Source organism: Bufo bufo, chromosome 5, assembly GCF_905171765.1.
Source record: "Bufo bufo chromosome 5, aBufBuf1.1, whole genome shotgun sequence".
NCBI lineage: Eukaryota > Metazoa > Chordata > Amphibia > Anura > Bufonidae > Bufo > Bufo bufo.
In genome coordinates, this window is record NC_053393.1 from 500,840,164 (window position 1) to 500,854,942 (window position 14,779).

At 47.1% G+C, this 14,779-nt stretch overlaps 1 protein-coding gene across 1 annotated transcript; it reads left to right on the forward strand.

Annotated features, from left to right (window-relative positions):
• Window positions 1–4,666: 4,666 nt before the first annotated feature.
• LOC121002785 lies at window positions 4,667–8,871 on the forward strand. Its single transcript, XM_040434327.1, has 2 exons — window positions 4,667–7,223; window positions 8,146–8,871. Exons 1-2 carry the CDS (start codon window positions 5,511–5,513, stop codon window positions 8,161–8,163), a joined length of 1,731 nt encoding a protein of 576 aa, XP_040290261.1. The 5' UTR covers window positions 4,667–5,510; the 3' UTR covers window positions 8,164–8,871.
• Window positions 8,872–14,779: the final 5,908 nt, after the last annotated feature.

The window sequence follows — 14,779 nt, forward strand, 5'->3', positions numbered from 1 at the left end:
TCTATAACACAAGGTATAAAAACAAATAACTGATTAAATACAGCTCTTTCTCACCCCAATTACATAATCAAGGCGTTATAGAATTTCTTATCTACAAACCGGATTCCAAAAAAGTTGGGACACTAAACAAATTGCGAATAAAAACTCAATGCAATGATGTGGAGATGGCAAATGTCCATATTTTATTTGTAATAGAACGTAGATGACAGATCAAACGTTTAATCCGAGTAAATGTATCATTTTAAAGGAAAAATACGTTGATTCAAAATTTCACGGTGTGAACAAATTCCCAAAAAGTTGGGACAAGTAGCAATAAGAGGCTGGAAAAAGTAAATTTGAGCATAACGAAGAGCTGGAAGACCAATTTAACACTAATTAGGTCAATTGGCAACATGATTGGGTATAAAAAGAGCTTCTCAGAGTGGCAGTGTCTCTCAGAAGCCAAGATGGGTAGAGGATCACCAATTCCCACAATGTTGCGCAGAAAGATAGTGGAGCAATATCAGAAAGGTGTTACCCAGCGAAAAATTGCAAAGACTTTGCATCTATCATCATCAACTGTGCATAACATCATCCGAAGATTCAGAGAATCTGGAACAATCTCTGTGTGTAAGGGTCAAGGCCGTAAAACCATACTGGATGCCCGTGATCTCCGGGCCCTTAAACGACACTGCACCACAAACAGGAATGCTACTGTAAAGGAAATCACAGAATGGGCTCAGGAATACTTCCAGAAACCATTGTCAGTGAACACAATCCACCGTGCCATCCGCCATTGCCAGCTTAAACTCTACAGTGCAAAGAAGAAGCCATTTTTAAGCAAGATCCACAAGCTCAGGTGTTTTCACTGGGCCAGGGATCATTTAAAATGGAGTGTGGCAAAATGGAAGACTGTTCTGTGGTCAGACGAGTCACGATTCGAAGTTCTTTTTGGAATTCTGGGACGCCATGTCATCCGGACCAAAGAGGACAAGGACAACCCAAGTTGTTGTCAACGCTCAGTTCAGAAGCCTGCATCTCTGATGGTATGGGGTTGCATGAGTGCGTGTGGCATGGGCAGCTTGCATGTCTGGAAAGGCACCATCAATGCAGAAAATATATTCAGGTTCTAGAACAACATATGCTCCCATCCAGACATCATCTCTTTCAGGGAAGACCCTGCATTTTTTCAACAAGATAATGCCAGACCACATTCTGCATCAATCACAACATCATGGCTGCGTAGGAGAAGGATCCGGGTACTGAAATGGCCAGTCTCCAGTCCAGATCTTTCACCTATAGAGAACATTTGGCGCATCATAAAGAGGAAGGTGCAACAAAGAAGGCCCAAGACGATTGAACAGTTAGAGGCCTGTATTAGACAAGAATGGGAGAGCATTCCTATTTCTAAACTTGAGAACCTGGTCTCCTCGGTCCCCAGACGTCTGTTGAGTGTTGTAAGAAGAAGGGGAGATGCCACACAGTGGTGAAAATGGCCTTGTCCCAACTTTTTGGGGATTTGTTGACACCATGAAATTCTGATTCAACATATTTTTCGCTTAAAATGGTACATTTTCTCAGTTTAAACTTTTGTTCCGTGATTTATGTTCTATTCTGAATAAAATATTGGAAGTTGGCACCTCCACATCATTGCATTCAGTTTTTATTCACGATTTGTATAGTGTCCCAACTTTTTTGGAATCCGGTTTGTATAACACAATTTGGACACCCCTATAGCAGAAGTATTAGACCGCTTTTTAACCCCAATTAGAGAATCACAGTGTTATAGAATTACGTATATAAACAACAATGTGGATACCACAACAGCAGAAATATTAGACAGCTTTTTCACCCCAATTAGTGAATCAAGGTGTAATAGAATTGCTTATCTATTAACCAACGGGGACACTGTTCAATTAGTCCCTGCACTCTCCCCATGCTCTCCCTGTAGAATATATAAAGTTTTCCTATGAGCTCCCTATACTATCCCTGTGCTGTCCCTGAACTCTTCCTAACTAAAATTTTACAAATAAAGGCTTTCTTAATTACTGTCCCTAGCACCTGTCACATTACTCCCTGCATTAAATTCACAGAAAATATTGGAGACTGGGTAGGATGAGCCTTTTTATAGCGCTGTGACATCACAGGGGCTAGCTATCTGCTGACTGGCTAGCTGCATGACATTATGGGTGATCACTCATTCCCAGGCTTCTTACTTTCACTTTGTAACATGTGCAGCAGCCATTTTGCAAAAAATCTGATTCGTCAAAACGAATCGCCAAGAAATTCGGATTCCTGATTAATCGGATTTTTCATGAAACTGGGATCAAATTCTACCTGTCATGTCTACTTTTTGCTCAGCCACAGAATCACATGCAAAGCTGTATCTAGCCTTTTTAGTAAGTGATGCCAGATCAATATGATCTGTGTGCAACCCTGAAAAATGAATTTAAACTGCACAGAAATAGGAATTTAGCAAATAATAAAAGTATAATATGGCTTCTGAATTTTTGATGAACTACGTATGGGGCAAAATGTCAAACTACAGTTATAACGTAACAAGATCCAGCTAGCGGTGTCATTGCTTCAGAATGTCTTAAGATGGGTTGCAGAATGTCTTAAAAGTTGTAGTAATTTATTACAATAAAGAGGAAGTTTTAGATTTCAGTTCACACATTTCTATATGTTCTTGTTCCTTTTTCTTCCTCAGCAAAAAGTAATAAATAAAAGCAATGTACAAGTCTTTAGCGCAAAAAGAAAAAATCAATTTAAAGCTGTTTCTTGGGCTATGGATATTGATGGCCTATCCTCAGAATAGGTCATCAATATCAGATCAGCAGGAGTCCAACACCCAGTACCTCCATCAATCAGCTGTTCTGGGCTGCCGGAAATTAACAGTGTACTGACTGGAAGTAGAAGGTTCCATACACTGTATAGTGCCAGTGCCAGCATACTGAAACTCACCTCCCATGTACTTGAATGGGAGCTGGGCTGCAGTAACAAAGCATGGCCCGTACACAGTGTAAAAAGCTGTCAGATGCCTCCAGATGCATACACTGTATACCCATTGGTGCTGTGACAGCCTAAAAGAGCTGATCAGTGGAGATACCGGGTGTCAGACCCCCAGCAATCTGACATTGACAACCTATCCAAAGGATAGGTTATCAATATCTGAAGCCTGAAGAGCCCCTCTAATGTATTACCATAAGAATTGTAAACATTTTTGGTCAGATTAGTTTACCCAATTTTGGGCAACCCTGTTATGAACCTCCTCCCCAATTACTAATATTTTAACACAGCTAATTTTCACAGTACTCAAGGTAGGTGCCATAAAAGTAGGTCTAACTACTGCTAAAGTCCGAGGAAAGGCGAAGTCTAATTGCCTTTCCTTCAAGCCCTAATTCCCCCCAGTAAGAGGCAGGAACTGGCTTGAATAACGCTTACAATAGTTGTATGAAATTAGAGACTGCTTTTCCCAAAAACAGCACCACTCTGGCCCTTTGACTATAGAGTTTTAGAGCTTATGTACAGGGGCATACTATAACATAGTAACAAGTGAGGCCGGACGAAGCGGCACGCTTCAGGGGAGGCCGGCATGAGGGGTTTTGTGAGCAAGGGTCAGGGAAGGTAAGGGTTAAGTGGATGAGTGCAGGAAAAGGGGGGAGGAGCTAGAAAGGGGCGGGGAGCGGCAGGCTGAAGTAGTGGTGAGGCAGGTCAGCGCCCGCCATTTTAGGAGCAGAGAGCCAGCATCTGGCAGAGAGCCAGCATCTTCTGAACTGCAGCATCGGATTCAGCAATGGCAGAAGCAGTGGAGGTGATGCTGCGGCGCTTGAGGGAAGCGGCGGACACCAGGGGCAGCGACTGGCTGGAGCAGCAGGTGACCGCATTGCTAGGGGGGGCGGAGGTGGGTACGTCTAGCCCTACTCCAGCAGCTACACGGCCGCGGCGGGTACGGCCGCCGGCGCGCCTGAGCCCTGATTTACCCCCCCGGGTCCGGCGCCGTGTCAGGAGCCCCACAAGGGACCCTCCACGCCGGGAGCATTCTAAGGCTACTGCGACCTCCCGGCGTGGGAGGAATCCATATGTCCGGCGGGACCCTCCAGAGGCTGTGGGGCCTTCCCCTCAGCCCATCGCGGCAGCAACAGGGGAGTCAGGACCTGGTTCTGCAGGATCCCCTCCTGTCCCCAGGAGTCGGAGGCCTGCTCAGCGTGGGAGAGGTAGTGGCAGCAGAGGCAGCAGCGGGGCTGCGCGGTCGGCCAGGGCGGCCCGGCGCAGGCCCTTACAGGATGAGCCCCTTTCAGTGGCACACGAGGCTGCGCCTGTAGGTGCCAGGGACGGGCGCAGGCCTTGCCATGATGCGCTTCTTACAGAGGAGGAGGACGAGGCTGTTCTGGACGGCTCCCCGCCCCAGAGCAGGCCTCTTGGGCATGAAGACAGGCGTGCAGATGCTTATATGGAGGACAGGGAGTTGCGCAGGCCATTTCCTGAGGGCGGACAGTTTGCTACTGGTCCTGACACCGTGGAAGACAGAGTGCGTCCCAGAGCCATTCCTAACGCACCCAGCAGTGATCCGCCTGGGGTGCTGCCGTCGAACAGCGCAAGTACCCATCAAAGGAACGTCGTGGATCCAGGAGTCGTCCGTCAGGAATCAGGACCTGCGGCTGCCGGGTTCACAGCACCCGGGCAGTTAGGTGAGACATCACTGGGAACACTGTTATCTATATTTAATGTGGCGCCTGGGGCGGGGGGGAGCAATAGTGCTATTATCGGTGGTTTGGGGCGCTTGCTGTGTGGTTTAGCTGGGGTTAGTCAGGATAGGGGGGCAATGGGGGCTACCCCCTTAGCAGCGTGGGGGTTGGGGGCAGAAAATAGCAATGTACCGGCGACCGCTAACAATAGTAATGTAGCAGTGGCCAATAGCACAGGTGTAGCCGAATCAGTGTCAGTGCAGACGCAGGCGGGAGGTGAGGAGGATAGGCCCAGATTAGATGACGCCGCAAAAGGGGAGGTGTATGTTTGCTTTGAGGGTCCCCTGGGAGCGCATTTGAAAACGGAGGTGCGTGAGAAAATTTGGAAGGGAGAGTATATAGAAATTTTTTCGCTGCTTCCGTTGGAGCGGTTCAACCTTGATGTGGTAAAAAAGGACGGAGTAAGAAAGGAGGATGATGATAAGCGTCGCTATCGCCTTATCCCTAGGTCATTTAGTAATTGGCTACAGGCCTTTGCTATTTTGGCAAGTGTGATTGGGGAGAAGAGTCCGGAATGCTGTTCCCCTTTATTTTGCTATCTGGATGCTATTGGGGAAGCCTATAGAGTGTATGGGGGTTCCGGGTGGTTACGGTATGACGAGCAGTTTCGTCAGAGGAAAGCAGTCCGTCCTAATATGAGATGGGACCATAAGGACATTGCGTTATGGATGAGGGTGACAGCGCCAGGTAGGAGTGGTCAGTCCTTTCGGAGTGAGTCAGGGGTTGGGGTACAGCAAGGTACAGGGACGCCCCCAGTTGGAAGAGGATACTGCTTCCTTTTCAATGAGGGAAGTTGCAAATTCGGCCAAAAATGCAAATTTAGGCATGAATGTTCCGTGTGTGGCGGGGGCCATGGGGCTAGCAGATGTTTTAGAGGGGGTAGACAAAGGGGGGGGGATAGTTTTGCAAAAGGGGCAGACCCCAGTGCGAGTGGAAAGGATGGTGGGGCATCTAAATAGATATCCGAACCAGGAGTTAGCTGAATTTTTGTATTCAGGGTTTAAGTTCGGTTTTCATATACCTTCACACCCGTTACCAGTCTTAGAGAAGCGGAAGAATTTGCGCTCGGCATTGCAGTTCCCGGACATAGTGACAGGAAAGTTAGCTAAAGAGGTTTCCCTAGGGAGGATGGATGGTCCGTTTGTTACATCACCCATCAGTAACTTGCGAGTTTCCCCTTTGGGTTTGATCCCTAAGAAGGAGCCTAATAAATTTAGGCTCATCCACCATTTATCATTCCCTAAGGGTGCGTCGGTCAATGAGGGCATTGACCCGGAACTTTGTTCTGTGGTTTATGCTTCCTTTGATGCGGCTGTGGAATGGGTAAGGAAGCTGGGTCCGGGTACCCTGTTGGCAAAATGTGACATTGAAGCGGCATTTCGGTTGTTGCCAGTTCACCCGGATAGTTTGTATTTACTGGGTTGTTTTTGGAATGGCGCATATTTTGTGGATAGGTGTTTGCCAATGGGCTGTTCAATATCGTGTGCATATTTTGAGCGTTTTAGTTCTTTTCTGGAGTGGGTGGTGGTTCAGGAATCAGGTTGTCACTCTGTCATTCATTATTTGGATGATTTCCTGTGTTTGGGGCCGGGGGGATCTAGGGTTTGTTCGTTGTTGTTATCCACATTACAGTCTGTTTTTGAGTGTTTTGGAGTCCCGTTAGCGGTGGACAAAACGGTGGGGCCGGCTACTGAGCTAAGCTTTTTGGGTATTGTCATAGATACACAGCGGATGGAGTGTAGGCTACCAGTAGACAAAGTGTCAGATTTAAGAACAGAGGTGGCGGCGGCATTGACAGCAAAAAAGATTCGTCTGCGGGACCTGCAGTCTTTGTTGGGCAAATTAAATTTTGCATGCAGAATCCTACCTATGGGCCGCATTTTTAGTAGGAGGTTGGCTTCGGCGACAGGAGGGGTGGTGTCTCCCCACCATTTTATTAGACTAGGCAGTGAGTTGAAAGGGGATTTGAAAGTTTGGGATTCCTTTTTAAAACAGTTTAATGGCAGAGCATTAGTTATGGGGGGGGTGGTTGATGCGTTTGATTGCGAATTGTTTACGGATGCTGCGGGTGGAGCGGGTTTTGGGGCGTACTGTGAAGGGCAGTGGTGTGCGGGTCGGTGGCCTGAGTCCTGGGTACGAAAAGGGTGGGTAAAAAACGTGGCATTGTTGGAACTCTTCCCCATTGTGTTGGCAGTCACGCTCTGGGGGGAGAAGTTTCGGCACAAGAAGGTTCGTTTCCATTGTGACAACTTGGGAGTTGTGCAAGCCATCAACAGTGTAACGGCTTCTTCCCCCCCAGTTATTTGCCTATTGCAGCAGTTGGTTCTCCGGTGCTTGTCCCTTAATGCTTGGGTGTTTGCGGTGCATGTGCCTGGTTCCTCTAACTGTATAGCTGACGCACTTTCTCGTTTTCAGTGGGAGCGGTTTCGCCAGCTGGCCCCGGAGGCGAGTCAGGTCGGATTGGTGTGTCCAGAGTCGTTGTGGGAGATCCTGGAGGTACCGTAGCTTGTCTGTTGCAGGCATCATTGAGTGAAGGCACGTGGAGGATGTACGATAGGGCTTGGAGTAGGTGGCAGCAGTGGTGTAATGACCTAGGGGTCGAGGTACTGGACGGGGAAATTCCGTTGTTACTGTTCATTGGCCACGTGAAGGATCAAGGTTGGTCGGTTGCCAAGATCAATGGTTGCATGGCGGGCTTGGCTTTCGGATTCAAGTTGCGGAATTCCCCGGACATTACTAAGTCCTTTTTGGTCCGACAAATTTTGAAGGGTTATAGAAGGTTTCAGCGTGTCAAAGATTCCCGCCTACCGGTGTCCTTTTCGTTATTGTTACAGTTAGGGGAGCAGGTAGCTGGAGTGTGTCGCTCGGCTTGGGAGGTGAGCTTATTTAGACTAGCCTTTGCTCTGGCTTTTTTCGGAGCCTTTCGTTTAGGGGAGTTAGTGTGTGCAAGTGTGCAGCGGGAAGGGGGTCTGAGGAGTGAGGATGTAACGTTATATGACGACAGGGTGCTGATTTATCTGAGATTTTCAAAGACGGATCAGGAGGGGAGGGGTCATTTAGTCTCATTGTTTGAGGTGCCGGGATGTCTAGTGTGTCCAGTACGGTGTTTGCGTGATTTTCAAGGAAGGGCAGGGGTCGCGGCAGGCCCGATTCTCAGACATGAGGATGGCTCCTTTTTATCGCGATTTCAATTTATAGCGGTATTCAAGAAATGTTTGCGTAATCTAGGAATGGACTCTGGCAAGTTTACGGGTCATTCCTTCAGGATAGGTGCTGCCACGGAGGCTGCTCGCTTGGGGGTGCGAGATGAAGTGATTAAGCGTATTGGGAGGTGGGAGTCGGAGCGTTTTCGGCTGTATGTGCGTTTAGGGGCAGTTTAAGGCTGTGTCTAACCATGTTTGTCTCGTTCTTTTTTCAGGTGATGCCCCGTTATTAGTTTGGATCCTGGGCCATTCGTTCGTGTTCTGGGGGGCATTACGAGCGGATGTTCGGCAGAATGGGCGGCAGCTGGGGTTTGATCGGGGGACAGCCATAGTAAGATGGATCGGACGCAGAGGTATGGTGTGGGGTAGTGTTTTGCAGGAGGTTCATCGGCAAGCCAGGTTAGATAGAGTCCCAGATATCTTGGTGTTGCATGTTGGGGGAAATGACCTAGGGGTCCGACCTTGCAGAGAGTTGATCAGGGATATACGTTTTGATTTTTTGCGTTTGTGGTCCCTCTTCCCGTCAGTTGTCACTGTGTGGTCGGATATTGTCCCCAGGAAGGTCTGGAGGGAGGCGAGATCGGTTGAAAGGCTGAATAAGGCTAGGATTAAGCTGAACAGGGTGATTGGGCGGTTCTGTGCCAAACATGGGGCGGTGGTGGTGAGGCACCCCGAGTTGGAAGCAGGAACAGGAGGCTTTTGGAGATAGGATGGAGTCCACCTCAATGCGGTGGGCATTGATTTGTGGTCACTGGACTTGCAGGGAGGTATTGAAACAGCCCTCCGGGTGTGGCGGAACGCGCGAGCTTAAGGGCTGTCAAGCTGCGCGTTGTTGGCGGGGGGAGGTCATAGAAGCTGGGGCTACTGGATGGTAACGGTGAATGAGAGGGCCTCAATGGTGGGGCTGGACTCTCAGAGTTGGGGCACCTGGTTGGCTTGGTATGGCGTCCGTCAGTTGGTGTCCCCGAGCTTGTGGTACGCGGCTGGGGGCAAGATGGAATTGCCGTGGTGGTTTGTGGTCGTTTAAGGTGCAGTTAGGCGGCTTCTAGGACCTCCCTCGTCAGTTAGACATGTATATATTTATATATATATGTCATTGTTATATCAAGTGTTATGTTTATTCATGTTATTTATATTATTTAATAAAAGACGGCTGCTGTGGCCGATTTAATCCAAACAGTGGCTGGGTGTGGTTATTGGGAGAGGAAATGGGGAAGGTTAGTTAGCTAAATGATGGGGTAGTGGACCCGAGCGTAGCCAATAACCCTACTCAAGTGAGGCCGGACGAAGCGGCACGCTTCAGGGGAGGCCGGCATGAGGGGTTTTGTGAGCAAGGGTCAGGGAAGGTAAGGGTTAAGTGGATGAGTGCAGGAAAAGGGGGGAGGAGCTAGAAAGGGGCGGGGAGCGGCAGGCTGAAGTAGTGGTGAGGCAGGTCAGCGCCCGCCATTTTAGGAGCAGAGAGCCAGCATCTCCCTCCCTCCCTCCCGTAGTGTGTACTTGGATGTTTCAGGGCGGCAACGGTATATTATAGAGGGGATGCATATATAAAAAAAAAAAAAAAAAATGTGTATTTTATAAATAAATAAATGTATAAAAAAAAAAAAAAAAAAAATGGACAAGGGGTGGTGGACGGAGTGTGTCGTTAAGTGTTGCGTTTGTCGCAGCAGTCGTGGCGGGGGGAGGTCATAGAAGCTGGGGCTACTGGATGGTAACGGTGAATGAGAGGGCCTCAATGGTGGGGCTGGACTCTCAGAGTTGGGGCACCTGGTTGGCTTGGTATGGCGTCCGTCAGTTGGTGTCCCCGAGCTTGTGGTACGCGGCTGGGGGCAAGATGGAATTGCCGTGGTGGTTTGTGGTCGTTTAAGGTGCAGTTAGGCGGCTTCTAGGACCTCCCTCGTCAGTTAGACATGTATATATTTATATATATATGTCATTGTTATATCAAGTGTTATGTTTATTCATGTTATTTATATTATTTAATAAAAGACGGCTGCTGTGGCCGATTTAATCCAAACAGTGGCTGGGTGTGGTTATTGGGAGAGGAAATGGGGAAGGTTAGTTAGCTAAATGATGGGGTAGTGGACCCGAGCGTAGCCAATAACCCTACTCATGAGTTTAAAGAGACAGGGGGCACACCAAATACTAAAAGGAGTGCAAAGGGTGGAAAAGCTACATATGACAAGTCATCTGACCCAAAGAGAGAGTCAAAAAGGGCCACCCCATGAATGCACATCCAACCATAAAGGATATAGAAATATATATAAGTTTATTGGACACAACAACACACACGCATTAAAAAATTGTATACAACATAGAACAAAGTGCGGTATGCAATAGAATATATGAAACCGACACACACAGGTCCACTGAGCTATCGCATATGAATGTATGCGTTATCAACCAGCATATAAAACAATACAATAAGACACATATAGCAAATGTAAGGTAAGGTAAGACCACTAAAATTGAAGATACAGATAGACCAACATAAGGTCAAATATCAAGAGCCAAAACCTACATATCCAGCTGGTGCAGTGGACCTGGAAACATGAAAAGCGCCCAACGCGTGTCGCCGGAGCAATCCGGCTTCCTCAGGGGTAAAGGACTGTGTGTTAGGGCGTCAGTTAATATAGGATATTAGATGAGGTATAATTACGTTCACCTGTGCAGCAGGAACTGTGGCCAGTGTGTGTACATCTCAGGCTCCAGTCAGAGTAGGAAACCGGAAGTGTGGGTCACATGATCGGCTGGTGGAACGCATGGTGGAACGCATATGCGCTCCACCAGCCAAAAACACAGCCACATAACAGATGGGGACACAGTGGGCACAGACAATTAGATCATAGGACAAAACTAAGTAAAATGAGGCTGTTTATAGCCGCAAAGGCAATGCCAGACAGGCTGGTAAGTAAGCCGAGCGATATTGCCAAACCGGATGTGAGTGATCACATGACCGGAAGTGAGGTGCCGCTGTGGAACGCATGGTGGAACGCATAGTGCGCTCCACTGTGAATAGTGGAGCGCACGATGCGCCCAGCACACGCACAGAGGCACGGCAGTATACTGAGGGGGACCAGGAAGGATAGGGGTGGTCTGAAGATAATAATGGGAGGCAGAACGGAGCATTTTCTGCATACATCTGGGGCAGGCAGTGTTGTACCCAATCAAACAGAGGCATATACATGATATATCACAGTAGTAAAATAGGTGCATATATAACCACTAATACATGTATAGATGATAATCATGATGGATCCACTATAATAATGTGATAATACATACATGGCAATGAACACACTGATGGAGAATAGAGCATATACATTATATGCACGATTCATGCATACAATGTATAGAGAGGACATGGACATAAATTATATGTAGCACAATGAGTGCACATGGAGGCATATGTATGCAAATGTATCAGGAATATCTGACCAAACACCTCAATTCATGGTGCTGTCAATACTCACAATACACATCCCTTAATGAGCATGATCATTAATCAGAGTGAACAATAATATGCATGTGCATAATAATAGATGACCCTAGCATATAATCCAAGATCAAAAAAGACCTAAAAAATAGGAGAGAATTGTGATAAAGTGAGACCAAAGTAAAAAGACCACAAGTGTGGAAGTGAAAAGCATGGTGGATAAAGTGGTGCCCGAAGCGTGCGTGCGCAATAGTGATGAAGGTGAAGAAGTGAGAAAAACCTGTAAAGAATGACATAAAGGGATTAATACAAATCAGAGTTTAAATCATTAAACAGGATACCCATAATAATATTATAAAGCGTAAGCCTTGCATAATCTATGCCCTAACTGCAGCCCCCGTGTAGAGCCCCCGTAGAGGCAGTGAATATTTTGTGCCCCATTTGTATCATGATATATGGCCATTGCCCGTCTCAATGCAATAACTGGATAGCACACTATAGAATGAAATAACATGAATACCTCCACATAAAGCAAGGACCTCCCCTAAAAAAAAAACAAAAAAAAAAAACAATATATATACCCCCACTGTGAGTGCTCGAAAGGCATAGGGGATGTATGTGGCTATTCCTGTGTTCTTGCCATGGTTTGTAAGATACATCCCAACTGCCTAGATGGGGGAATAGTGGATGGCCCCCAACCATGAGGGTTTAGGATCCACCCTCCATGTCAAATATGGTAAAAACCAGTGAACGTAAGTTCCTCGTTTAATCCATGTGGAGCAACTGTGTCCAAATTGAAGATCCATTTGGATTCGAGACGCAGTAGTTGAGAGGCAGCCGATCCTCCCCTCAGATTCGTGCGTACCAGATCAAGTCCCGCAATCCTAAGTCTGGAGACTATACACTGGTGACAGTCCAGGAAATGTGCAGCGACTGAGGTTAATGGTTTCTTTGCCTGGGTCCTATCCCGTCGGGCCAAGGCGATGTTTGATAGATGTTGCTGAATACGTTTCCGTACTTCCTGGCCAGTCTGACCCACATATAACTTCCCACACTCACAAATAAGTGCGTATATTACATTTCTTGTACGACAGTTGATGTAATGATTCAATGATATCACCGCCGGAAGCCTGCAGGTAGAGAAGGAATCAGCACAAATCATGTATTGGCAGATATTACAATTTCCGCATGGGTATGTCCCGCGCAGTCTGACACCCCTCCCCAACCCCTGTGTAGGCCTCTGGAAATGGCTACGTACCAATTTATCCCGTAGATTTGGGGCTCTGCGTGCAATGATCTTCGGAGTTGGGTTTACATGGTCGCTCAGCTTGGGATCCGCCAATAAAAGATGCCAATGTGCATTTAGTATTGTGTACAAGTCACGCCATTGGTTATTGTATTTGGTGATAAGATGGACCTGGGTATTCCGGGGTTTAGGTTTGGATTTCAACAGTTCCAGACGGTCAGTTGTTTTCGCCCTTTCAAAGGCCCCTGATATGACTTTCTTCGGGTAGCCACGTGCTCTGAATCTGTTGGTCAAATCAATGGAGGCCTCACTGAAGTCAGGGGTGGTGGTACAGTTACGGCGCAGTCTTAGGAACTGGCCCTTTGGAATCCCTCTCCGCAGATGGACCGGGTGGAAACTGTTAAAATGTAACAGGCTGTTTGTTGCAGTTTCCTTACGGAAAAGTGATGTGCGAATGCCCTGTTCATCCAGTTTCAATCGCAAATCCAGAAAGTCAGCAATAGTGTCCGAGATCTTATAGGTGAGTGAGATGTTGAGTGAGTTGGTATTCAACAGACTGACAAACTCGGTACACTGTTCAACTGTGCCCTGCCAAAAAATCAAAAGATCATCAATATAGCGGAACCATGTAAGTACATGTTCACCGTACATGGCAGTGGGGTACACGTGTGTCTCCTCCCACCAACCCAGAAATAGGTTGGCATAGGAGGGAGCACATCGTGCCCCCATCGCAGTCCCCGATACTTGTCTATAAAACACCCTATCAAACACAAAATAGTTATGGTGGAGGACAAACTCAAGAAGGCTCACCAGAAATGTGTGGTGTGCCGGATCCCCAGAGGCTGATTTTTGGAGGAAGTACTGGATGGCTTGTAAACCATCACTGTGCGAGATGTTTGAGTAGAGGGACTCAACGTCACACGTGAGTATCAATGTCCCCGGTGGAAGCTGCATCTCCTGTAGATGTTGTACCAGCTGCATAGAGTCCCTGAGATACGATTGAAGACCCAAAACATAAGGCTGTAAATAAAAATCAAGATAAATACAGGCTTGTTCGCACAGACCCCCTATTCCCGCCACAATAGGGCGGCCCGGAGGCACAACCAAGTTCTTGTGTACCTTGGGGAGCATGTAGAAAGTGGGGGTTATAGGACTGTTGACTTCCAAGAATCCCCTCTCTTTTTTGGTGATGATGTTATATTGGCATGCAGAGGTAAGGAGTCTATCCAATTTCTTCATAAATGTTGCGGTGGGGTCTGTAGGTAATGGGGTGTAAAAATGACGGTTACTCAATTGTCTTCTTGCCTCTGCAGTATATAACCCCGTTTCCCATAGCACTACATTACCTCCTTTGTCCGCTTCCTTGATAACAAAAGCCGCATTGTTCTGTAAACTCCTGATCGCCAACAATTCTGCCTTAGACAGGTTTTTATCCTGGATTTTATTCGCTCCTAGTTTCTTAATTTCCGCTATCATGACCTGGAAAAACAACTGAATATTAGGAAAGAGGTTAAGTGTGGGAGTAATGATGGAAGGTTTGCGTGGTGTGAATTGTCGCCTTCCTGTCTCACCCTCACTTTCCTTCAATAGATCCATCAGATCCATGAAGACACCTCTTTCATCCTCAGGTAGCTGTTGTACAAGGGAAGGTTGAGCATATAGTGCTCTGAAGCACAACTGTCTGCAGAATAGATATATATCCTTAATAAATTCAAATTTATCTAGCGTGTTCATAGGGGAAAAAGAGAGACCTCTTACCAGCACTGATCTTTCCATTGGTGTGAGTGAGTATGTTGAAAGATTAATGATCCTTAAGGTGTCCTCCTCCATCAGGGTGTTTGGAATGGAGGGATCCGTTAGTACTGAGGTCGCCGTTTGCGGGTCGCATACTGATGATTGCTGCCCCTCTGCTGTGCAAATGACCTTTTTCTTGGATTTACGTAATCCTCGCCTAGTACGCCTTCGTCGCTTGTCTCGGATAAAAAAACATCACTAGAATTGCTGTTAATACCAATAGAACTAGATGCCATATTATCACTGCGGTTATTGGGGATGTTGTAATTCGCACGACCCCTGCTCATATTCCGTGGGTTGCCAGCATGTTTCCATTTGTACGCCTGTTTGCATTCAAAGTCAGATTTATCTCTCTGGAATTTATAAGAATTGTAAA